General features: G+C 36.9%; 4 protein-coding genes and 1 non-coding gene across 6 annotated transcripts; 3 read left to right on the top strand and 2 right to left on the bottom strand.

The window, feature by feature from the left end:
* The first annotated feature begins 272 nt into the window (after window positions 1-272).
* On the top strand, window positions 273-6,287 carry LOC141648420 (transmembrane 9 superfamily member 3-like). Its single transcript, XM_074457076.1, has 7 exons — window positions 273-580; window positions 3,246-3,286; window positions 3,368-3,959; window positions 4,176-4,313; window positions 4,394-4,550; window positions 4,675-5,159; window positions 5,811-6,287. Exons 1-7 carry the CDS (start codon window positions 426-428, stop codon window positions 6,028-6,030), a joined length of 1,788 nt encoding a protein of 595 aa, XP_074313177.1. The 5' UTR covers window positions 273-425; the 3' UTR covers window positions 6,031-6,287.
* A 224-nt stretch (window positions 6,288-6,511) lies between these two features.
* TRNAG-GCC (transfer RNA glycine (anticodon GCC)) lies at window positions 6,512-6,582 on the bottom strand. The gene has a single exon. It is a non-coding gene; the product is annotated as a tRNA-Gly (tRNA).
* A 541-nt stretch (window positions 6,583-7,123) lies between these two features.
* On the bottom strand, window positions 7,124-9,942 carry LOC141648419 (uncharacterized). Its single transcript, XM_074457075.1, has 5 exons — window positions 9,641-9,942; window positions 9,480-9,538; window positions 9,147-9,196; window positions 7,717-7,868; window positions 7,124-7,535 (listed from the first exon to the last, which is right to left on the bottom strand). Exons 1-5 carry the CDS (start codon window positions 9,658-9,660, stop codon window positions 7,337-7,339), a joined length of 480 nt encoding a protein of 159 aa, XP_074313176.1. The 5' UTR covers window positions 9,661-9,942; the 3' UTR covers window positions 7,124-7,336.
* A 1,481-nt stretch (window positions 9,943-11,423) lies between these two features.
* LOC141648418 (cyclase-like protein 2) lies at window positions 11,424-15,212 on the top strand. The gene is made up of 6 exons (XM_074457074.1): window positions 11,424-11,948; window positions 13,184-13,228; window positions 13,949-14,021; window positions 14,401-14,498; window positions 14,625-14,695; window positions 14,815-15,212. The coding sequence occupies exons 1-6, from the start codon at window positions 11,549-11,551 to the stop codon at window positions 14,938-14,940; spliced, it is 813 nt and encodes a 270-aa protein (XP_074313175.1). The 5' UTR covers window positions 11,424-11,548; the 3' UTR covers window positions 14,941-15,212.
* Window positions 15,213-16,050: 838 nt separating this feature from the next.
* On the top strand, window positions 16,051-21,782 carry LOC141648417 (DNA-directed RNA polymerases II, IV and V subunit 3-like). 2 transcript variants are annotated; one of them, XR_012546026.1, is made up of 4 exons: window positions 16,051-16,615; window positions 20,100-20,337; window positions 21,107-21,488; window positions 21,654-21,782. XR_012546026.1 is itself a non-coding variant. In XM_074457073.1 (3 exons), the coding sequence occupies exons 1-3, from the start codon at window positions 16,161-16,163 to the stop codon at window positions 21,368-21,370; spliced, it is 957 nt and encodes a 318-aa protein (XP_074313174.1). In that variant the 5' UTR covers window positions 16,063-16,160; the 3' UTR covers window positions 21,371-21,782. The 2 variants fall into 2 exon arrangements, 1 of the variants encoding a protein (XP_074313174.1); XM_074457073.1 differs by having other exon boundaries at window positions 16,063-16,615; window positions 21,107-21,782.
* The last annotated feature ends 2,254 nt before the right edge of the window (window positions 21,783-24,036 follow it).

Here is a 24,036-nt window from a genome sequence, read left to right as displayed (position 1 = left end):
TAGTTGACCCGAAAATGAGTCGAACCCGAAATGACCCAGATCAACCCAACCTGACCCGCCCCAAAGTCTGCAGACCCGAGATGACCCAACCCGATTGACCCGTTTGCCAGATTTAGCCCTAACCCGCTAAACCCAAACCAATCTTATCAAGAGAATCTAAACCCAAAACAACCTAAAAAAATTCTAATTTAATACAACTCGAAACTGACCCGACAAATTCAAAACCGACCCGACAATCCCCGTAAAGCCCACGATCAAACCACAAACCGAACAAACTCTACCAATTTACTCACTAACTTGATCGTCATCAAATACAAATTTATATACTTCGTACACCACGTTCTTCATTATCTTCAACGTTGTCCCCCTTTTTTTTTACTTCCATCTCTTCACTTCTACCAATAAACATCGCAATCCACAAAACCATGGCCAAACCGAAGGTCACATCAATGGCGATCATTCTCGCCATCGTTGTGACGTTATTTTCCGGCGTAAGATCCGACGGTTCAGATCACCGTTACAAAGCCGGCGATCAAGTTCCTCTTTACGCCAATAAAGTCGGCCCTTTCCATAACCCTAGGTCTCTCTCAATCAATTTTCCTCTCCATTTTTGTTTCATGATCTAATTACGTTAATAATTGTTGATTTTTTGTTGCAGTAGAATCGTATTTTAGTTAGGTAATTGACTTTGAGGTGATCGTCGCGAGAGTCGAGGCTTGATTTGATTTAATTTCGTCGTAATGCTTTCGTTGATTAGAAAGCGTGCTTAGTTTAGCTAATTTCAGGTTAGAGATTAATGTAGTATCTTGTTGTTCTAGGTTTAATTTTCGTATTTTAGCTAAGAGAAATTACTTGAGGTGATCATCAAGAGAATCGCGGTTTAATTTGCATGATAGCGTGTTTATAGTAGCTAATTTGAGATTAGTAGTATCTTGTTTTGTGATATATCATGTTTATCTATTGTTCATGAAGGTATACTTTTCGTATTTTAGCTAAGAGAAATGATTTGAGGTGATCATCAAGAGAATCGCGGTTTAATTTGAATTATATCACGTTTATAGTAGCTAATTTGAGGTTAGCTACTATAAACGTGATATAATCATATTGATTGTTCTCATTCTTAGCTAAGAGAATGGATTTGAGGTAATCATCAAGACAATTGAAGATTAATTTGAATTATTTTTGTTTTTAGTAGCTAACTTCAGGTTAGAGATTTCCAGAGTGCATACTATTGTGATAATCATGTTGATTTCTTGTTATTCGAGGTTTTTCTTTTCGTGTTTTAGATAAGAGAAGTGATTTGTGATCATCAAGGAAATCAGAGCTTAATTTTGAATTATATGTATGATTTGTAGTAGCTAATTGGAGGTTAGAGATTAGCAAGATGTGGTAGAATTTGTGTTGCATTTAGTTTAGATTTGTAGTTTGGCTGATTTTGTGAGGACTGATATTAATGGTGGAACTTGGCGGAGTTGCATTGGAAAGAAGTTGTTTTTCGTGGACTATGTTAGAGCTCGGTGGATGTCAATTTGCTGAAGATATAGGAGGAATTATCAGCATTTGATCTTGGGATAATGCTACTATCGTTTACTAATCATATCTCCTTGTGGGGCTTGAGTAAAATATATGCCAGACACATCATGTGATTTTTCACTTAGTAATGTCCTATGTTGAAGCTTCATGATATGAAACTGTTGAGGTGGTTGGAAAAAGTAATGTTTTAGAAAGTTTATGTTTTGTTTTATTATTGATAGATTGAAGTTTTGATCGAATCATTGTGGTTGGCCTTTGGCTTTGTTGGTTTTAATATGAAGGGCTTAGTTTTATGATGTTTTAACTTTTAGGATGATTGAATCGTAAATATCTGTACTTGGGAAGATTTTTGAAGCTAGGTTTTACCACTTGATTATTAGCGGCTTTAAGACCATGGTTTGTATCTCGGGCATTTCAGGTTGCTTCCATGTATTTCTTTTTCAAGTTTCAATATTCACGTTGGTTTTGGATTTTATTAAATTCTTAGGCTACTTGGGATCTGTAGATAGAGCTCTACTATCTATAAAGCAGGTATGCGAAAGAATTAAGCTTTTGAGCTTATTGAGTGCTAAGGTTACTGGTTAGGCGAATCTGGTTACTTAAAAGTACATGATCTGTGAAAGATCCCAAATAGTGTGGCAGTTCTTGATTGTCCAATCATGTAACAACTTATGTACGTCGAAGTCTTAGCGAATTAAATTCAGTTGGTCATGTGCTCATGTCCAGATCATTATTAATGTGATTGCGATGGATTAGAAATTAACTTTTGCGAATGTCTTGGGATTTTTAGCCTGTTAGTAGAATACTAGTGTAGACCCCTGTGCTACAGCAAGCTATTTTTTAGATTTGATTTATAAAAAGAGACTCTTGATAAAATTATTTGCATAAATTAACTTAGCATTAAATTTAATGTTATAATGTATTGAATATAATAATATTAGTAAAAGGTAAAAAAAAGTTTACTACAAGACATTTACATTAAGTTATTTTTGTAAACTATAATTATTAGTATACTTTACTATTAAGAATAACACATGCGAAGGTAAATATAGTGGGCTGTTAATAAGTCCATTCTCATTCCCAGTGATATTATCCAAATAAATAGGCCCATTTAAGAATTATTCTTCTTAGGCGGGAAAACTACTAAGAGTTTTATCCTCTCTTAGTAGTAAGGGGGATTAGAATCACAGCTTTTTAGTGTGAAGACCACTACTTGGCTTAGAGTACTGTGTCTGTTTGCGGTATCGTGTTTTTTATACTGATTTTAGATTAATTGCTCATTTGGTGTGTATGATTCAGTAAATAAGGTATAGTAGTTGGTGATTTAAATTGTCCCTATCTGAATGATCAGTCAGTTTCTGACATACCATTAACTTTCCCGTGGCTACCCCCATTTAGTTCATTCTAGAAATGTACCCATTATTGACATACACCATCTCTGCACTTCGAGTCTCTGATCATTAACAAGAAGCAGATTTAGAAATTAGATATTCAACTGCCACCTAATGATTTTTCCGCTTGGCAATGTGTCTGATTGACCTGCAGTCTCCTTTTTCAGTTTGTTAGGGGAGGATAGGGCGTGTTGTATTTAACTGCATCAGCTTCTCTTTGTTTACTTAGTTGTTAAGTTATAGTTTATTATTTTTTGTGCAATTGGTTTATGCTAATTTCTTGGATTATTTAATCTCATTTCTGTTCGATTGTTCCTGCAGTGAAACATACCGCTATTTTGACCTTCCGTTTTGTACTCCAGGTTAATATCTTGGTCAATTATATTGTGCGCTTGAACCTTTTGCATTCAATAGAAATTATATTATTTTGCTTTTGTATGTAGCTCATGTCAAAGAGAAAAAAGAAGCTCTTGGTGAAGTATTGAATGGAGATCGTTTAGTCAGTGCTCCCTACAAGCTTGATTTCCTGGTGGATAAGGATTCTGAAGTCATTTGCAAGAAGGGGTTGACAAAGGACGACGTAACTAAGTTCCGGGATGCAGTATCGAAAGATTACTACTTTCAAATGTATTATGATGACTTACCGATTTGGGGCTTTTTGGGTAAAGTTGACAAGGAAGGAAAGCTAGACCCTAGTGAATACAAGTATTATCTATATAAGCATATTCATTTTGACATCCTCTACAACAAGGACCGGGTGATTGAAATCAATGTTAGGACTGATCCCAACTCTTTAGTGGACATTACTGAGGATAGAGACTTGGATGCAGATGTAGAGTTTATGTATACCGTGAAGTGGAAAGAGACAAACACTCCTTTTGAGAATCGAATGGATAAATATTCCCAGTCTTCCTCTCTTCCTCATCATCTTGAAATTCATTGGTTCTCCATTATAAACTCATGTGTTACAGTGCTCTTGTTGACTGGATTTCTTGCGACGATTCTCATGCGTGTGCTCAAGAATGATTTTGTCAAGTAAGAACTTAAATATAACCTTCACTTTTGTATATATTTATTAGTTTTTTTTTTTTTTTTTGCCATGTTTTACTTCTAGATAACAAATTGCAAACATGGTTGACAAGTAGCTGTTTCTTTCAAGTCATGCCGTTGTTTACAGTGGCTGTTTTGTTCTTAATGTTTAATATTACAGTTAGTGCTAAATGCTAATTATTTTGTTAATTTGGTGAAAAGGTATGCGCATGATGAGGAAACGGCCGAAGACCAGGAAGAAACTGGATGGAAATATATTCACGGGGATGTCTTTAGATTTCCTAAGTACAAATCTGTCCTGGCAGCTGCTCTAGGATCGGGTACCCAGCTGTTTACTCTGTAAGTATTTGGTTACCTTTTGTTGTGTTTATGGACTGGGACGAGTTGCACATCTAAACCCGTCTTCTATATGTTTGCAGCACGATTTTTATATTTCTCCTAGCACTAGTTGGGGTGTTTTATCCGTACAATCGAGGCGCCCTATTCACAGCATTGGTCGTCATTTATGCTCTCACTTCTGGAATTGCAGGCTACACTGCAACTTCCTTTTATTGCCAGCTTGAAGGAGCTAATTGGGTATACAATATGTTCTACCCTATTACCTTTTACGTTTTAATTGTGCTCGTATAAGTAGAAGCCGGTGATTCAAAGAAATTTAATATTCAAGCAGCTAACATTTTTAGTTACTTGATTCTGGCAGGTTAGAAATCTGTTGTTGACTGGTTTTCTATTTTGCGGGCCTTTGTTCCTCACCTTTTGCTTCCTGAACACCGTGGCGATAGTTTACACTGCCACTGCCGCTCTTCCTTTTGGTACCATTGTGGTGATAATCCTTATCTGGACACTTGTGACTTCACCTCTGTTGGTATTGGGTGGAATCGCTGGGAAGAATAGCAAAGCAGAGTTCCAAGCACCTGTTCGCACAACCAAGTACCCTAGAGAAATTCCACTGCTACCATGGTACCGAGGAACTCTTCCTCAGATGGCCATGGCTGGGTTTTTGCCTTTCAGTGCAATTTATATTGAGCTGTACTACATTTTTGCAAGTGTATGGGGCCACAGAATTTACACAATATACAGTATTTTGTTCATCGTCTTCATTATTTTGATTATTGTCACAGCCTTCATCACCGTTGCTTTGACATACTTCCAACTTGCTGCTGAGGATCATGAATGGTGGTGGAGGTATGCTCTAAATTGCAAGTCTTTTCATCGTCTGAGTGCTTTTATTAACTTTTGATTGTATTATTTTACGTTAGATCTCCCACCCTACATATCTTAATCATGATGATACATGTTTCTTCTGCATCAATCTTTATCAGCAAAGTATGTGTGAATACAAATCTATCTTGAATTGTCGATGCTCTGTGTGTTATCGTGATTATGAACCATGAGTTAGTCCCAATATATGCGACTATTTTTGTTCACAAACTAAGACTTCCTACTTTCCTTCTCATGATTTTGAGACTTGGTGAGTCGATTTGGCAAGTCTTAGCTCACAATTAACCTCTTGTTTGGACGGAGGGATTTGGAGGGTAAGGGAGGGAAGGAAAAGCAGGGGAAGGAGGAATCACTTGTTTCGGTAGTTAGTCGTGTTCGAGGGAATTGAAAAGATCTATTTTCCCTTTTACAAGTCAGACTAGGAAAATTTTGGTGGGAATAAAACACATCATATTTGAATTCCCCGTCCCTTCCTCGTATAATGCCAACCACTAAGGCATACAATTGATATCAGTTCTGCTATCCTTTTGGTGTTACAGGTCATGTTTTTAACTGGTTGCTGATCTTATAGAGTTGTAGATATCTTCCCGAATAATTTGGTTTTCTCCATGACAGGTCGTTCCTATGCGGTGGCTCTACAGGGCTCTTTATTTACGGCTATTGCTTGTACTACTACTATGCACGCTCCGACATGACAGGTTTCATGCAAACATCGTTTTTCTTCGGCTACATGGCGTGCATCTGCTATGGCTTCTTCCTCATGCTCGGAATGGTTGGATTCCGAGCAGCTCTCCTATTTGTCCGCCATATATATAGGTCTATCAAATGCGAGTAGATGGATGTTACAACTTTGACGTCCTCGTCCGCAACTACAATATCTTTTTGTTTAGTAGATTTAGTAGAAAGGCAATGTTTGTATTTTCACAAATGCCTGATCTCTCATTCAGGAAAAGAGTTTATAACCTCTATGTAAACTTCCCCTTGTTACTTTTCTTAGTTTGCGATAAATCTACTTCTTTCCCCGCAAAACTAGCTTCAGTATATTGTTTAGTTGAAAGATTAAGAAGCAATATATTCGTTTCTTCCCTAGATGTTCGTCTTTCTTATATTTCATTTGTGCCACCAGTAAACAATGTTCAAGTCACCGTGAGTGGGACTGAACTCCAATGGTTGTGCGACTGCATCTACCATTTAGACTATCAAGCAGGCTTGTGACTTGTGAGGAGAATTTAATTTACTGAAGTAGTAGTAGTACTTACTACTTACATAGTTTACATGTGCATAACCAGAAAGAAAAAATGGATTAAAAAAGAGGCTGCACCAGCCGGGAATCGAACCCGGGTCTGTACCGTGGCAGGGTACTATTCTACCACTAGACCACTGGTGCTTGTTGTACATTTGCCTCCACAGATTTAATTATAGCTTTCTGCTTTGTTTTGACTTTTGAGACACAACTAAGACCTAGTAAAATTGACCCGACACGAATTGAGAACCCGAACAATCGAACATGACCAGTAATTCCAATTGATTCAAAACTATATAACCCGATCCAAATGTTTATTGTTGCAAAAGATAATTATCCATAAATAACTTGATAATAATAAACCCGAACATGGCCTGGTTGACCAGTTTGCAAGGTCTATAGAGAATTAGAGACTTGCATCAAAATCTTTACCAGGAGTTACATGAGGTATATTAGCCTATATTTTTTATTATAACACCATTTACTGGGTTACTGAAGGTTGGAATTTAAATGTTGGGACTGTCGACACCAATCTCAATGCTACGAGCCTACGATGTACCTTCTTAATCTCTTTAGCTACTAAAGTATTTATTGAACATTTTAGCTTAGAACTGAACTGTAAGCTAAATATGCAAGATATCGAGCTCATGGCTCCTGAATGAATTATAAAGTTAAACATCAGACATCAACACCAAGATTTCCAAATAGAGCTAGTACAATATTTAACAGGAGTGAAATATCGCATTGGTTTGATAACGATTACATAACAGGGAGTAACATTGGGTAAAGCCTTTGACAACCACCACAAATGGCAAAATTTATCCTCGACAGGATTCTAACAAAGCTATTCTACTGGCTCAGTCGGGCGTCTATTAGCCTGCTACCTGTATCTGGGCATTCACATCTCCATAGACTGAGGTGCTGATGAAGCCTTTGATTTCTTCTTCTTCTTTTTCTTATCATCATTAGACTTTTTCTTTGGTTTTGTTTCTGGAGCAGGTTGCGTACTCTGCAAATGCTGATATATGGCGGCTAAAGGATTGGACTGGAAAGTAGGATTGCTAAAGACGGCTTGCAGCCTATTTGCTTCCTGCAAACTACAAAAAAGGAGATGATATTAAGTAATTCTTGAAGATGATGATATTTTGAACCATAAAAACGTATATGAGACGGTTTTACACGTGGGACCAACTCATGTGCCAAATACATATGGGGTTGGTCTCTCAAGTGAATCTGTCTCATATAAGGCTCTCGCTGCAATTGAAGGGTTTCACTCACACTAGTGTCTGTCTGGATTTGCACTTTTTTCCAGGCTTAGGTAGAGGAACAGGTCCCTTGCGTTGAGTAGAGAGTTCAGGCAATATCTCAGCAAGCTCGGAAAGGTCATATGCTTTTAAAGTTTTCTGACGTTTCCTGGCATTCCTGCTTTTCTATACAAGAAAAGAGAAGAAGAATCTAAGTGATTACATGTATGTAAGCAAATAAATGAGAAAGTAACTAAAGTAGAGTAGAAGAATGCAGGAGGCTGAATATACATACAATCAGAAAGTGGGCACATTCGGATTAAAGAACTCGCTTACAACAAAGGATAGTGGACTGCAGTAATCAATCTCCTTCAAAACAACGCTTTTGAGGCTTTGAGACATTTGTTTTCAAAAAACGAAAAAGAACATCTATCTGGACGCGTATGTCTTCTAATGAACGGCCTTGAATATGCTTAATGAACCTACAGCATTGTGCATGAGAAACCCTACTTTCTACCCTATGTTTCTAACATCTCTTAATTCTACAGATTTGAACAAGGCATAGAATAGGTGAACGTCTAATCTACTGAAGATGATGTTGAACTAGGTATATGATCAAATTGTATCACGGCCATAGAACAATTCTCTAAAAAAATCAAAGCGCTGAGCCTTTAGAAAGGAAAATCAAAAGTAAACTATAAAAATTAGGGCTTAATCTGCCTCAGGTATGTCAGACAGGCCAGGATAAAATCTGGAACAGTTCGCTTCAGCATTTCCAAATAGTTTCCCTTTAACACGAGTTACTAGAACAATTTTCATTTTACTTCCATCACACTTTGAAACTCGGACTACAATACGTGTATGTTACTCCGACACTTCACTTAACTGCCGTGTCGCGTGTCAGACACGTGTCGGACACCGACACGACACGACACTTCAATTTAGACCATAAAACAGGAAAATTCACTCCAAATAGCCGTGTCCGACACGTGTCGGCATGTCTGAGTAACACAACAATACGTAACAGCAATACATTACTGCATAAGGGACTCCTATAATGACGAGGTAAGAAGGCAAATATGTGTCAACTAACAAAGTGTCGAAATTACTTATACTCAATGGAATGTCATAAATTTGCATCAAATTTTGTGTTCACTATTGTTTATGCCCACTATGTTCTAGCAGTATAGTACACTGCACAATTCGAAGTACCTCGCATTTTTTCCTGAATTTTTCCACTATTTCGATAGTTACAATTTACAACCTACTCAGCCCTTCAGGAAAATTAACTAACTATTCTAATTAGGCCTGATCCTGTTTTCCTATACATTTCGAAAAGTTGGATTCTTTTCAGGGAAAAAAAAATTCTACCCGCGAAATGTAGAACACTTCAGATCCGAATAAAGCAAAACATCTGGTTCAAAACAATAACAGGACAACGAAGCAAAAGGGAAGCAGCCTCACCTTCCCGATAGTCTTCGTGGCGTTTAACATTGCTACATTTTCTTTAACCTCTGCACCACAACAAAGCGCAAATTTTCAACTTTTTGAGCTGAAACCATTGTAATTACACATCCAATTACTACAACTGTTAAAAACCCGAAATTCGCCTAAATATACTCTTGACTTTCGATAACTTCATGATTATTAACAATTGAGCAATACCCAAATGACATACATGGCGAAATTATCAACTTACCAAATCAAATTCACAAAAAAAAAAAAGTTAAAAATAAATTCATCAACCAAAAAAATTGAAACTTTCAGCAGAATTAAATTAAAGAAAAACCCACATACTTGAATAAAATTTGAGTTTTTTTGCCAATTTACGATCTGATTTCTCAGCAGCATCACCCCTGTAAAGAAATTGGGCAAAAATTTAGATAAATCAATTAGCTCGATTAGTATGCGAAAAATGAATATAGTAAAATGAATGAATTTAAGGAGAGAAGAATAACCTGATATTATCCAGACCCATATTGGGGGAAAGCTAATTCCAGATCAGAGAAGCGAAATTGGTAAAGTAATTGATTGAAATAATTAGGGTTTAAGAAGGGAGAGAACGAGGGTTTAATCGGATATCTGCAATTCTGCATTCTCTTTATATCACGTTTTTTTTTTTTTCGTTTGATGGGTGTCATTAAAATTTGATTTTTGATTTTTTTGAGTGACAAAATTTACATTCTAAAAAAGAATATTCATTAAATTGTCTTTATTTTCAAAATTTTATTTGTGGGGAATTTATTCTTGACGATAATAAGGTGCAAATGTCACATTAAAATGTGTTGTTTAATACAGTAGGTACTTAAAATAGTTTACGGTAAATTTTGATTAAGAATATAAAAGGTTAATGTTCATTTAGCACATAAATATTTGCTTAGAAATAGAAAATTGATGATGGTGGTGTCGAGGTGAGGCATTTTTGGTGTCTAGGGAATTTTGAGTGGTGGTTGTGCACTGGAGGGGATCATTGGTGGAAAAATGCAGGGGTCGTTCTAGTGGGAGTAATTCTGGTGGTATTTGACGGTGGTTTGGGGTGGTCGTTGTGGATAGCGATGGTGGGAGGGAGGTGAAGTGATGGCTAGTGGTTGCAGAAGATGCACGTGGGTGGGTTAGCACGACATAGGTTGAGGGAAATAAAAGAGAGTATTTTGGGTATTAGTTTAGTTTCTTTGTTTTTCGGTCTTTTTTTTTTTTTTTTTTTTGTAGTACACATTGGGAATAAATGAAATGGGTGAAATGAGAGGGGCGATATATGAAAAGATGTATTGCAATGAGTATAACATGTAATCATGTATTACGAAAATCAACACTCTAAGTGAAAGACCAAAACTATCATTGAAATTAGAAATGGTGTGGGTGTGGATAATTTAGTTAGAATTTTTATGTTAGTTACTATGAGTAGTTAGCAAGAATTGACATATTTAGTGATAGTTTGTAAAATTTTGAACATAGTAAATGATATTTTTTTTACAATACATATTATTATTAATTTTTTTTGGTGAAAAGAAGTGGGAATAACCCATAAACGAAATACACACTAGAAAATCAAACTTAAAAGAATAAAAAGGAACGACACGAGGGCAAGCTACGTTCCAATGTCTTGGTGCAACAAACGGAACAAATAATCGGGCATATTAAACTCCTTAAAGCTGACCAGTTGTGAGTCTGTACCACTCCTTTGTTTGCCAACCAATCTGCACACGAGTTTGCCTCGTGATAAATGAAAAAATTCCCTTAGAAAATCCTCAGAAATCCGACGAGATGCTTTAGAAATCGGGTGAGTCTAAACTAGAAGATTTGTTGTTTTGTAATCTAAGAAACACTATAGAAGTACCAAACTATAACAAACAAACAATAGATACCCAAATCATAATCGGAGTAAATTTCAAATCACAAATTCTCATTATAGACGGCGCATATCCGTCTATAGCCATAAACGAGCCAAATATCCACCCACTTTAAGCAAAACGGGTCAAATGTCACCACCTTAACGCCAAATGTCATCAGTCGTTTCCTTAGCTATAACAGTTAGTTTATCACATGGGAATGATACGGCCCATACGGGTGACATTTGGCGTTAAGGTGATGACATTTAATCCATTTTGCTTAAAGCTGGTGAATATTTAGCCCGCCTATATCTATAAACGAATATACCCGTCTATAATAAGACGCTTTGACTTCAAATTATCCAAAATTTCACATTTCTACACGACTTTAAAGTACGACTACTACAACTCCATATATAAATCACCAAAACTAACACAACAAAAACAAACAAACCAACAAACACCAAATCAAACTCCAAAAATCCCATCTTTTCTCTCCTAAATCCTCGTTACACACATTAATCACACAAATCCACCATGAACACTCTCTTCTTCCTCCTCCTCACCACCACCACCATCTCCGCCACATCCTCCGCCGCATACCCGGCCCCATACGGCGGCGAATCATGCACACTCGCCGGCGCCAATGAGGGCACTGTCAATATGGTCCCGGACCGTAGGGAGACATATGGTAATGGTAGAATAATGGACATTACTCATAGAATAACACCCAGAATGCCGAATTTTGGGTCGGATGAGGGTTTGGGTCAATTTATTTGGTTAGTGAAAAGTAAAAGGAATGGTTCAATTGCTAATAATTCTGAAATGAAGATTCCTACTCATACTGGAACTCATGTTGATTCTCCTGCTCATTTTTTTGATGACTATCTTGATGCTGGTTTTGATGTTGATACCCTTGATCTTGATGTTCTTAATGGTAATTCAAAGTTTAATGTTTTGATTTTTCTAATTTGTTTGGTTTTTGTGATGATTTGGATTTGTTTATCACAAATTCTCATTATAGACGATATCCCTCTGTTTATAGCTTTTTTACTCTCTTTGTCTCAGTCAATTGTTCGATTTTTCTTTTCTGGTGTTAGCTTTAGGGTACTTTAGTATAGGTCAAATGGTAAATAAATGATCGAGATAAACGAGATAATGTGCTTATGTGTAGTGACGGAATTAGGATTTGAATGTGATGGTTAACCCATAGGCCATAGTTGAAAATTATAGGGGGTCAAACACAAATTCTTGTTTGTGACGGCACATATCCGACTATCCGTCACTCAAGAGTGACGGATACCATTTTACCTCACAAAGTACCCACTTTTTCTCTCTCTGCAACACTATTCATGTGGTCCCCTTTCTCCACTAACCCATTTTGTTACCATTTTAACTCACAAAATATCCGCCACAAATGGTAACCCGTCACAAGGGAGACCAATTGGAGGTCAAATTGGTAATACTACATTGAAGAGAATGACTTAGGAATAAAAGTCAAACCTTTTTCTAGGAATATAAGCCTCTCTTAATGAGTTGCTTTAGATTCGTTTCATGCTTACAACCGTCTTAAATAAGAATTTGTATTTTACTAAAAAGTTCATATTTTTCATTGTTATAAGGGGAGGGGAGGGGAGGGCAGGGCTTAGTGATTGGTCAATTGTCAGTTTAAGTTCGTCGTAATGGTAACACCTTTGCAAGCCATTGAAATATTGTGTTTGAATGTGACTTGTTATGTGTATTGAACTATTGGTTAAGGACTTAAGGGTGGATTTTTAGGGATTGTAGCGACTTTATGCAATCAAAGAATCAATTCGTATGCCTTGGACGCATATTATTATAGCTTTCGAGAGCCAATAAAGTTGCTGACTATATGTTGATTTAGGACATTCTTATCCAAACTTTTCGACGTGGGTCGGAAGTCAAATACTCAATGACTTCCATTTTCACCAATATTCGAAAGGATGAAATAGGCCAGTCTTCCTTTAATTGATCGAGCTATTTTTTTTTTAATAAGAAAATCATATAACCGAACACTCTCGATACTCCTTTCAAAGAGAGTTGTGTAAAATTACCATATTTGTATGGATTCTTTAAAAAGTAGTATGGTTGTTTTGCCAATGAGTAATGATATTTGAACTAATTGGCTTGTATTTTGTTTCCTATTGACAGGTCCTGCTCTATTGGTTGATGTACCCAGGAGTAGCAACATTACTGGTACACATCGTTTTCATGTCTTATCCCTACGTACTTTCAGATTTCAGAATTGTGATCTTTAGTATTTCTCTAAAACTAGGTTCGTTTCACTGTCATGATAAGACTTGTTAGTATTATCACACAACTTTTCTTCATGGTATGTTCTCTTTGTAGTTGCTACACTAGTAGGCACGACTTGTACGAGTAAAGTAATCTTTAAAACTTGGTACTTGGTAGTGAGTAGCTCTCTGGAGCATTGAGCAAGTGCGTGTTAAACAGAAAACTAAGCAACTTAATGTTCATGAGTATGGCTGTAGGTATTTGATAAGTGCACACTGGATAACTGTCTTTGATCCTCGTTAATGTCTTGATTAATTTGCATCAAAATATACCTCTGCTCCAAGCTGCATGCATTCCTGAGCGGTGAGCTAGTCTTAGCAGCATCTGCTAGGCTTTTCTTTTATCATTTATAAACAACGTATATTAGATAAAACTATAAAAGAGAGCAGAACTTTGTGCAGTCTACATAGATTGCAGGCTGTAAGCCTGTAATAGAGCTTAACTATGAATTTCATCGTGGAAACGAGCTGACAGTGCTATAGGAGTTATTACGGAGTACAATATTACCTAGTTGAATATGTAGGAAAAAAACATGAGGCCATAAGTTATAAGTTAGTTGTTGGGTGCCAAACTGCCAATTGATTGATAAACTGATGCATCGTACTGTAAATTCTTTTTTAGAGGCGGTGATGAAGTCCCTGCACATTCCAAAAGGAGTACGCCGTGTGCTTTTCAGAACACTGAACACAGACAGGTATATATACACCACACTAGCGACTGTTTGCGTATGTCATCTTTATTAGCTTAAGAGCTTCACCAATTGCCTCGGCTTATTGCATCAAATTCTATTATTTTATTAAATTTCATCCTGAATAACAATGTTTAGTTATGTTACTCAGACAGCAAGAACCTAAAATTAGCGGAGTATAATGTTGAAGGCTTGAAGCTGTGAGTTGATTGACTATTGATTAAATGGAATTTCAATTGATTATAGTACGGAGTATTTATTAACGGGAGTGTTGCCAGTTAAGAGGATGAAAACCTTGAGTCCTTGACCATACTCCCTTTTATCTGGTTTCATGTATTATTGCGATATTCGTAACTTTAAAAACAATTTTTTTTTCCCATTTCAGGAAGCTTATGTTTCAAAAGGAGTTTGATTCGAGCTATGTGGCTTTCGAGAAGGATGGAGCACAATGGCTGATTGATAACACTGACATCAAGCTTGTTGGTAAGATTTTAGTCTTATAGATCATCCCACAATATTGGCATACTGATCGAGAGTTTTTCCGGTCAATGTATCCTCTTTGCATACTTTTGACTTTATCTGACTTGAACAAAATCATTACATCTACAGGTGTCGACTACCTGTCTGCAGCGTCATTTGATCATCTGGAATCGTCTCATCTCGTGTTCCTGGAAAGCAAGGTAACATCTTTACTTCAACCTGATGTTACTTCCATTGAGAAACTGATTTCTAATTTTCGATCATTGCGTTACTCTCTAGTCTGTAATATCGTCGACAATGAATGATCTTCGTGTCGCAGGAAATTATACTGGTGGAGGGTCTAAAGCTAGACGACGTCCCTGCAGGAATGTATAACGTCCACTGTTTACCCCTGAGGCTCCTTGGTGCAGAGGGATCGCCCATCCGATGCATTCTCATCAAATGATGCTTCTAGTTGTTTACACGACTTCAGAACGCTACTCGTAGTACTTATTTTAGTAGGTAGCATTATCGAAACTAGAAACTAATCCTTATTTCAGGGCACAATTTGAGTAATTGACCCTGAAATGTTCAGTTATGACTGTTGTTTTAGCTAGGTAGGAGAGTGGGAAAAACAACCGAAAAACTACCTGATATGTGTATTATTGTATGATTAGTATAAATCTCTCCGATTTTTATTCAGTTGAGTAATGGCAAGATCAGACATTGATGAGTCGATACGATTCAGGGTCCGTTGATGGGCGATTAGTTGGTTTATGTCGACAAGACGACAACCTCAACTCAAAATGTTATGGTCATCCCATATTGTAACAAATTGCAGAATTTGAAGGGATTAATTCATGCTTGGGAAGGCTCATGACTCATGAGGGACTATTTTGTATGTCCATATGTGTGTGTGTGGGACAATAGAGATCATACTTTATCTGACATTAAACATGGACAAGTCATGCAAAAACCAAGGCTTCCAAGTTCCAAATTAGAGATGCTCCGTATTTGTTATGGAATTTCCAACATTGGCAACATTGATCTTTTATCCATTTTAATCTTGAGAAGATGTGCTACTCATCTCCGACACGGTGTTGGAGTTGTCGACTATTTTGATGAAATTTTCATTTTGTAGTCTAAAGTGAAGTGTAGAAGTGTCGTGTCAGACACATTAGGTGTCGAATACGCGACACGACAGCAAAGTGAAGTGTCAGAGTAACATACTTGAGTTTGTCAAAATAAATTATGAAGTGAAAAATGAAGTAAATAATGCTTAGATTTGACTTTGTCAAAATAAAATTTGAAGGGAATTGGTATGGAGTATTATTTTACAAAAACTAAATTAAATTTAAATAAATATAGGAGTTTATAATTGACCCTAAACGAGTGAGTAATCACATTCCTCCGACCAAAATTAATCCCACCATACAAAATACTCTCTTGAATAAAACTTCTGAAACTGAAGTGAACTAAACCAAAATATCCATAAAAAAAAATGAATAAAAACTTTCGAAATCAAAGTGAACTAAACCGAACTAAAATATCAAAAAAAACTGGAATAAAATGAAATAATTGTCCCACCTCCAACCAAAACACAACACTGTCCTCAAAGGGTTTAACATTTCCCCAATTACTCCAACACAAACCTCCGCTAAACCCTAATTTCAATTTTCAACCACCATGGACGGCGGCTTAACAACCTACCAACGCTTCCCACGCATCAAAATCCGTGAAATGCGTTCCGATTTCATGAAATTCGAGCTCCGAGACACGGACGCTTCAGTCGCAAACGCACTACGACGTGTAATGATCTCCGAAGTTCCAACCATCGCCATTGATTTAGTCGAAATCGAGGTTAATTCATCTGTACTAAACGATGAGTTTATTGCCCATAGGTTAGGGTTAATCCCGTTAACTAGTGAACGAGCTATGGCGATGCGATTCTCGCGTGATTGTGACGCGTGTGATGGTGATGGACAATGCGAGTTTTGTTCAGTGGAGTTTTATCTTAGGGCTAAATGTGTTCAAGATCAAACCCTAGATGTTACTAGTAAAGATTTGATTACTTCTGATCATACTGTTACTCCTGTCGATTTCGCCGATTTTCCTTCTTCTGATGGTGCTTCTGATAACAAGTGAGCTACTTTTGTGTTTTTTATGCAGGGAATTATGTTTTTTGTTGTCGTTGTCTTGCTTATGACCGTCTTAAGTTTGCAGTATACGAGTAGTTGTTATTATAGCTGGCATTGTAGTTTGATGGTGCTTCTGATAACAACTAATTTGATTCTTCTTCTTTTTTTAAAGCTGATTTAGTGTTTTTGATGTGGTTGATTTAGGAAAGTATGTTTTTTTTGTCGATGTCTTGCTTATGACCGTCTTAAGCTTGTAGAGTATGGAGTTGTTATAATAGTTGACATTGTATGGAGGACGTACATGGAGAGAGGCTGTCTAAGGTTAAGACGGACTCAGCTGAGATTTTGTGATGATATAATTGGAGTTCTCAGTTACGAGTTAGGACTTTTGTTGATATGCATTGTGTACCTTTTTAAGTGTAATGTATGATCGAATATGAATTCTCACTTAGGACAGTTATTGAGAACTTTAATGCAGTGTGCCTTTTAAGTGAAATGCATAGTAGAATACAAATACTCACTTAGGACCGTTGCATGGGTCTTAATTGTGAAATGGAGTAAATTATCCCATTTTTCCCGAGGATTATCAATTAGTCTTTGAGGAGATGCATCTGTTTCACAAAAATGACACATACAATGTTGTTAAGTGAGACCAATAGATTATTGAAGCATTTTTGGTGATGCACGGCTCTTCATTTATCTGCTTCTATCTTGATGCTGCTGATATTTCTGGATCCTTGATTACAAGTAATATTGAAGTTAAGTTCAAAGCACCTATGGTTCGAACTTCCACTCATTTCAGAAGTTTTTTGAGAAACTTTGGTCTTATTCATGGTGATGACTGATAACTGATAAGTGATAGCGCCAATGCATTAGTTGAGTGGTCAGTGATTATGTGAGTTAGGTTTAGTCCCGTAGTGACTATTGATGTCTGTTATGGGCAGCATAAGTTAGGGTTGACTCAAATGCGGAAACTTAATGGGTAACACTTTCTATAAATTATTATGTGGGCATTGAAACAGTTTGGCAGTCTGAGCTAAAATACAAAAGGGTGGATTACTAGAATATACAAGACAACCCATAAGTGAAAATAATGTGAAATTGAAATGATACGAATGAGACAGATAGAGTAGATTATTGTGTATTTTGTTTTGGGCTGTCTATGCAGCTGAGGTTAGTTATGTTTTCAGTGGTGAGTTAGTGACTGATTTGGTTTCACCTGTTTCTTTAAAAGTAGTTTATTTGACTAAGGTTCTTACAAGCTTAGAGATTTAAGATTGGAGAGAGAATTCCTTTGAAAGTGTTTTGGTGGATTTGCATCTGCGTTGCTTGGTTTCAATATGGAAAAGTGATCATGGTGTTTCAGTTTCTAGTCATAAACCTGGCTTCACTACGGAATTATGGCATTTAGTTAAAATTGAAGTTTGAGCATCTTGTCTAGTAAATGTATGATAGAATATGAATTCTCAATTAGAACTGTTGTTGATAGCTTTGATGCATTGCGAACCTTTTATGGCAATGAAGGTAGAATACGAATTCTCACTTTAGACTTTTGCATGGGTCTTAATTGTGAAATTACAACGTGCATCTGTTTTACAATAATGACACGTTAAATGATGTCAAGTAGGAACAATAGATGATTGAAGCATTATTGGTTATGCGAAAGGGAGAGGGTGAGTTAGAATATTTTTGAAGGTGTAGGATCTTAAAGTAACTAACTTGCCGTTGATAAGATACTGCTGGCAGCAAGAGGTATAATCACGGTGATTTATGTTGGATTGATTTGATTTTTAAGTACTTTAGTGGTAAAGCCGTAGCCTTTTTGGGTTTGTGATGTTTTGTGGTAGTATCGTTGTCACTCTGGTTTTCTCAATGCTTCTGTATTATGTGTGCATGTCATAGTCAAAATTTTGGGGACTTCTTTGTTTATCAGTTTTTCTTTTGATCCTGTGAATATCCCTAGATCTTTGATTATAAGTATTATTTGAGTAAAGTTTATAGCACCTATGGTTCAAGCCTCCATGCATTTCAGGAGTTTTAGATCTTGGTGAAACCCCGGTCTTACTCATGGTGATAAGTGTTAGTGCCATTCATATTGCTGAGTAACCAGTCATTAAGTTAGCTTGGTACTTTGGTTTATTCTTGTAGTGACTGTTGATGTCTGTAATGGGTGGCTTATGTTAGACTTGACTCGTGCGGAAAACTAATGTGTACCTTTAAGGCAATGAAGGTAGAATACGAATTCTCACTTAGGAGTTAGGACTGTTGCATGGCTCTTAGTTGTAAAATTACTCTAGAGATATGCATCTGTTATACAATAAAGACGCGTAAGATGGTCTCAAGTAGGAACAATGGATGATTGTGGGCTTGAAGCATTATTGGTGATGGGGAAGCGGAAGGAAAAGTTAAGAGTATATGTTAAGGTTTGGGTTCTTAAAGTAGCTAACTTGTCATTGATATTTTACTGCTGGTGATAAGAGGCATGATCATGGTTATTTCCGCCGGAATGTTTTGATCTTGAAGCACTTCAGTGGGAAATCCCAGCTTTTTTGGGGTTGTGATGTTTTGTGGTAGTGATATTATCACTCTGGTATTCTCAATGCTTCTGTATCATGTATATTTGATAAAATCACAATTTCGGGAGCTTTCTAATTTATCTACTACTCTTTTTATGCTGCTGATAGCCTGATATCTGTAAATCTTTGGTTACTAATATTGTTTGAGCAAAGTTTAAGCATCTATGGTTTGAGCCTCCACGTGAAGGGGTTTTAGACTACTCTGGTCTTATTCATGGTGATAAGTATTAGCGCCATTGCGTATACTGAGGTTCAGTCATTAAATGAGTTAGGTTAATTCTGGTAGTGACTATTGGTGTCTATTTCGGGAAACATAAGTTAGGTTTGACTCAAATGCGGAAAATTGATGGTAACTTTTTTTGTAGATTATAACGAGGGAATTGTGGTGGTATTGTCATCTGATCCAAAATGCAAAAATGGGTAATCAGAATTCAAAAGAGACCCTGGAAATATAATTATAAGGATACAAATGGGACAGATAGAGTAGATGTGTTGTGCCTGGGGTTTGTTTTGATTGAATTGATGAGTTCGTGACTAATTTTGTTTCACTAGCTTCTTTAAAAGTGGTTGTTTAATTGTGGTTTTTACAAGTTAAGATATTTACCCTTTGCTTGGATAAGTGAATTTGGAGGGAAGGGATCATGGTGTATCAGTTTCTAGTCATAAATCTGGTGTGGAACTATGGCATTTAGTTAGATTAAAGTTTTAGTATCTTGTTCTACTAAATGGAAGTTTCTTAGGAGTTTGAATTGTCTGTGTGTGCTAACAAGTTTTGCCAAGAATTATTTACTCGTATTAAAAGTTTTGAGGATTTTGTGATGAAATTTTGCGCCTTTTTCACTCTGCATATTAGCAAGAAAATATGTGTGTTAATTATGCTGCTTCAATATTCTGGTTTTGATGTCATGCAGAGGAATTATAATTGTGAAGTTACGTAAAGGTCAGGAATTGAGGCTGAGAGCAATAGCTAGAAAGGGTATTGGGAAAGATCATGCCAAATGGTCTCCTGCAGCAACTGTCACTTTTATGTATGAACCAGAAATTCATATTAATGAAGATATGATGGAAAGTTTGTCACTGGAACAGAAAAGAGAGTGGGTTGATAGCAGTCCTACTAAAGTTTTTGACATTGATCCTAATTCTCAACAGGTTGGTACAATCTATTTCAGTAATACTGTCATAATTCTTTTACTGGACTTCAATGGATTCTGGTAATTGCTTCATAGAAATTCTTCTTGCTGGCAATTTGCCTTCCTCAACATTAATGTATGCCTTGCTCTGTGTCATTTTTTTAGCCAATATATGATGTGGCAATCCAATCGGTGCTGTATGTAATTTTTGGGGGAGACAATTTTTGATATAGCTCATAATTATATCCTGTAAATGAGAGGATGATTTCCTTCACTGCATGCTGCAGAGTAATCCTTTTAGAACTAGAAAATGTTTGTTATAGAGTTTTGTACGAGGAAATCGGAAATATCATTTCTGTTACTGCCTTTCAGATGATGGAAGAAGATAACTTACTTTTATTTTAGACCCAATAAATTTTAGGCCGTGCTAGGCTGCAGGCATATGCAGCCAGCTCAACTTACATGGTGAAGCACAACTGTTTGAATCTTCCGTGAGATGTTTTTTTTTTGGCTGAGATCTTCAATATGGGATATCATGTCCCACCCTGAAAGGTCTAATTTTTGTACATTTGGTATTTTAAAATTCAAAATTGTATCTCTTGGTTACCTTGAGGTTTTTGCTTGTTGATATTCATGACCACCCCTGGTACTATGTGTTACCAGTTACCTTGACTGCTGTTAGATTTACTTCCATCTTTTCAGTTACCAGTGCTCTAATAAATTCTGGATTCTAACCTTTGTTCTTGGACTATATAACAATTTTGATTTCTTACATGACCTTGTCTCAGGTGGTGGTTGTTGACCCCGAGGCCTACACATATGACGACGAGGTGCTAAAGAAAGCAGAAGCCATGGGAAAGCCAGGACTTGTTGAAATTTATCCAAGAGAGGACTCGTTCATTTTCACTGTTGAGTCTACTGGTGGAGTCAAGGCATCTCAGCTGGTACTTAATGCAATTGAAATTCTGAAGCAAAAACTAGACGCAGTTCGCTTGGCTGAAGATGCAGTAGATGCCGATGATTTTGGAGAGTTAGGTGCTCAGTTGAGATAAAGCTGATTACCAACTGGTACAACTCTCTTAAAATGTCACCTCCAATTAAAACATGTTAAATTCCTGCTGAATGTTCTTATTTGTAAAATGCGATGCTGATCGTAGTTTCTTAGAAGTAGTGGCGGAGCCAGGAATTTAAGTCAGTGGGGGCGAAACGATAATATTATAAGGGGGCCTAAAAAAAACTCGAAAATTTTAACTAAAAATTTCGAAATTTTCAAACGTCAGCGGGGGCGACCGCCCCTGCTAGCCCCTTCCTGACTCCACCACTGCTTAGAAGTAGCATTCTCTTTAGTTTTACCTAACGATCTCATGGCATCGACCCATGTTTTCCTACTGCATCGTGTAAATCTTCGATTGTGCACCTTCTGACTTTGTGATTATCAATTGGTAAAACTTTCTTAAAATGTCACCTCCAATGAGCAATCCTTAACATGTTTATTTCCTGCTGAATGTTCCTGTTTGCATAATTTGATGCTGATCGTAATTTCTTAGAAGTAGCATTCTCTTTAGTTTCCCCTAACAATCACTTGGCAATTGGCATAGACCATTGTTTTTTTTACTGCATCCTGTAAATCTTCTTCCGATCTGCATCTTCTAGCTTACGGTTAACTTCTAGAAGTACATTTTACTGTTAACCCAATTAACATGCCCAGATAGGGATGAATGACTGAATGCTGTACTGTTTACAAAGTCACGAGATTAACTTTTGTAAAAGCTGAAAGTGGTCCAATTAATTTCAAGTTTTAGGTGCCAAATTTTGTCCTTGTTTGACTATGACATCTTGAATTTGTTGGGTCTTTTGAAACAAAGACAAGATGGTTACTTGAGGTACCAAGTTGTTTTGTTCTTCGGGCGAGGTTAGCTAACCCCTGTATTGTACAACTTTGCTGTAAGCAAATTCTAAGATGTGTGTTGTTTTGGCACTATGACGGTACCGAAAACAAACTAATGTGAGTCATTATTGGTAGTTGGTATATGTATATTTGAGTTCTACTTATATCCATTTTCTGAATTATTAGTTGGGTGGCTGGCTAAGTATAAACTTTGCTGTAACATTTGTGTTCTAAGAATGTATGTTGGTTTGCCACTATGACAGTACTGAAAAGAAACTAATGTCGTTTTCGACTCAAGGGGAAAAAATTGACCGATTGTTGGTAGTTGCCTAGTTGGTACTAGATTTGGCAAAATTGACCCGACCCGAAGAAGAGGCAATAAACAGCCCAAACTTAGGACCCGTAGCTCGGTTTGGCCTGACTGGAATGTTTATTGTTGCAAACCGACCATTATCCATGTAAACTCGGTAACAGTAGACTGAAAGTGACCCGACCCGACCCAAGCTGATCTGAACCCTGACCCGACCAGAACCTGACCCGGTTGACCCATTTGCCGGGTCTAGTTGGTACGCATATTTGTTGAATCCTACGTTTTCTGCATCCTTTACTCCCAAGTCTCCAACATCGCGTTAAATGTGATTCCCGCCTTAACGCTATTCCCGCCTTTTACTCCATCGCGTTAAATGTGATTCCCGCCGCAATTGTTGTCTGATGAAGTGAATGATTTAAAGTTATTTACAGTTTCTTCCTTCCTGAATGATTTTCGCCACGAATGTTGTTTCGGAGACGTGAATGGTTTCAAGTTATTTACAGTTTCTTTCCATTCCTTCCTTCATTGTTATTGACAGTTTCTTTCCATTCCTTCCTTCCTGAATGATTCTCGCCGCAATGTTGTTTTATTAGAAGTGAATGGTTTCAAAATTATTTATTGTTTGGTTCTCATTCGTTCCTGAATGAACTCCCAAAATAATTCCTCCAGTACAATTTTGTATAATACTGGAATAATTGCAAAACATGCTCACATTATTGCAGCAAATAACTCAGATTTCTGACATATATTTTTATAATTTAGCATTTTAGCCAACTCACATTCTTTTGATACATATCTGTATGAACAAAACAGTCATTTTCTACTGACCCCTGAAATAGGGACTTCTGAATGCAAATATTTAATGTAAAAAATACAAAACCTGAATACACACACACTGTATTAACTGAACAGTTTCAGAATGTATTGGTTGTCTCTCACAGTTCTGCTCTTCTTGGACCACATTTTGTCACTCTGACCATAATTCTTCAACCAGGTTCTCCTTGTTTGGGTATCATTCATTCAACATTTCAACCCCCTTCGGAGATTACGAGTGTCATAGGAGCATCCGTCGATTAAAACAATCGTCTTGAAATGATCGTCTTGGTTGTTGAGAACGTATCGAGTAAGGTGTATGTATATACCTATAATGCTACCTTGCTTTCGTTTATTTGAGGGATTAATGATCGTCTCATGGCTCACGACATCTCAACTGATCTGGTCTCCTGGGAGAAATGTACGTTGGGCTGATGATTTGGGTGAAGATGCTCGTGAGTCATGACGAGATCATTGTTCTCTATCATCAAGTTTTGGATACCCTGTGGAAATCGCTCCTTAGTTGTTGTTGTTCTTTATTAGGAAACTATTACCCTATGTTGTTTCTTATTCCGTTTACATTGTAGTACTTGAGTATGACTTTAAGAGCTATATTACTGAAATGTAAGACTATTTCGCACTGTCGAAAATAATTAATCACTATCTTGACCTAGTTGGCAAAGTAAAGGCAGGAGTAGAGTTCAATG

Source organism: Silene latifolia, chromosome 3 (genome assembly GCF_048544455.1).
Source record: "Silene latifolia isolate original U9 population chromosome 3, ASM4854445v1, whole genome shotgun sequence".
In the NCBI taxonomy this organism is placed as follows: domain Eukaryota; kingdom Viridiplantae; phylum Streptophyta; class Magnoliopsida; order Caryophyllales; family Caryophyllaceae; genus Silene; species Silene latifolia.
The sequence above is the reverse complement of the archived record's forward strand: the minus strand, read 5'-3'. Positions and strand labels throughout refer to the sequence as shown.

What these genes read in the sequence shown, in the direction of transcription:
- LOC141648420 (XM_074457076.1), top strand. Translation starts at nt 426, where the DNA reads ATGGCCAAACCGAAGGTCACATCAATGGCGATCATTCTCGCCATCGTT. An exon ending in GGTACCCAGCTGTTTACTCT is followed by an intron (nt 4,314 to 4,393) that starts GTAAGTATTTGG and finishes ATATGTTTGCAG; the next exon opens with CACGATTTTTATATTTCTCC. An exon ending in AGCTTGAAGGAGCTAATTGG is followed by an intron (nt 4,551 to 4,674) that starts GTATACAATATG and finishes TGATTCTGGCAG; the next exon opens with GTTAGAAATCTGTTGTTGAC.
- LOC141648417 (XM_074457073.1), top strand. Translation starts at nt 16,161, where the DNA reads ATGGACGGCGGCTTAACAACCTACCAACGCTTCCCACGCATCAAAATC. An exon ending in GATGGTGCTTCTGATAACAA is followed by an intron (nt 16,616 to 20,099) that starts GTGAGCTACTTT and finishes GATGTCATGCAG; the next exon opens with AGGAATTATAATTGTGAAGT. An exon ending in TTGATCCTAATTCTCAACAG is followed by an intron (nt 20,338 to 21,106) that starts GTTGGTACAATC and finishes ACCTTGTCTCAG; the next exon opens with GTGGTGGTTGTTGACCCCGA.
- LOC141648418 (XM_074457074.1), top strand. Translation starts at nt 11,549, where the DNA reads ATGAACACTCTCTTCTTCCTCCTCCTCACCACCACCACCATCTCCGCC. An exon ending in TGATCTTGATGTTCTTAATG is followed by an intron (nt 11,949 to 13,183) that starts GTAATTCAAAGT and finishes TCCTATTGACAG; the next exon opens with GTCCTGCTCTATTGGTTGAT. An exon ending in CACTGACATCAAGCTTGTTG is followed by an intron (nt 14,499 to 14,624) that starts GTAAGATTTTAG and finishes TTACATCTACAG; the next exon opens with GTGTCGACTACCTGTCTGCA.
- LOC141648419 (XM_074457075.1), bottom strand. Translation starts at nt 9,660, where the DNA reads ATGGGTCTGGATAATATCAG. An exon ending in AAAACTCAAATTTTATTCAA is followed by an intron (nt 9,197 to 9,479) that starts GTATGTGGGTTT and finishes GTTGTGGTGCAG; the next exon opens with AGGTTAAAGAAAATGTAGCA. An exon ending in AAATCCAGACAGACACTAGT is followed by an intron (nt 7,536 to 7,716) that starts GTGAGTGAAACC and finishes CCTTTTTTGTAG; the next exon opens with TTTGCAGGAAGCAAATAGGC.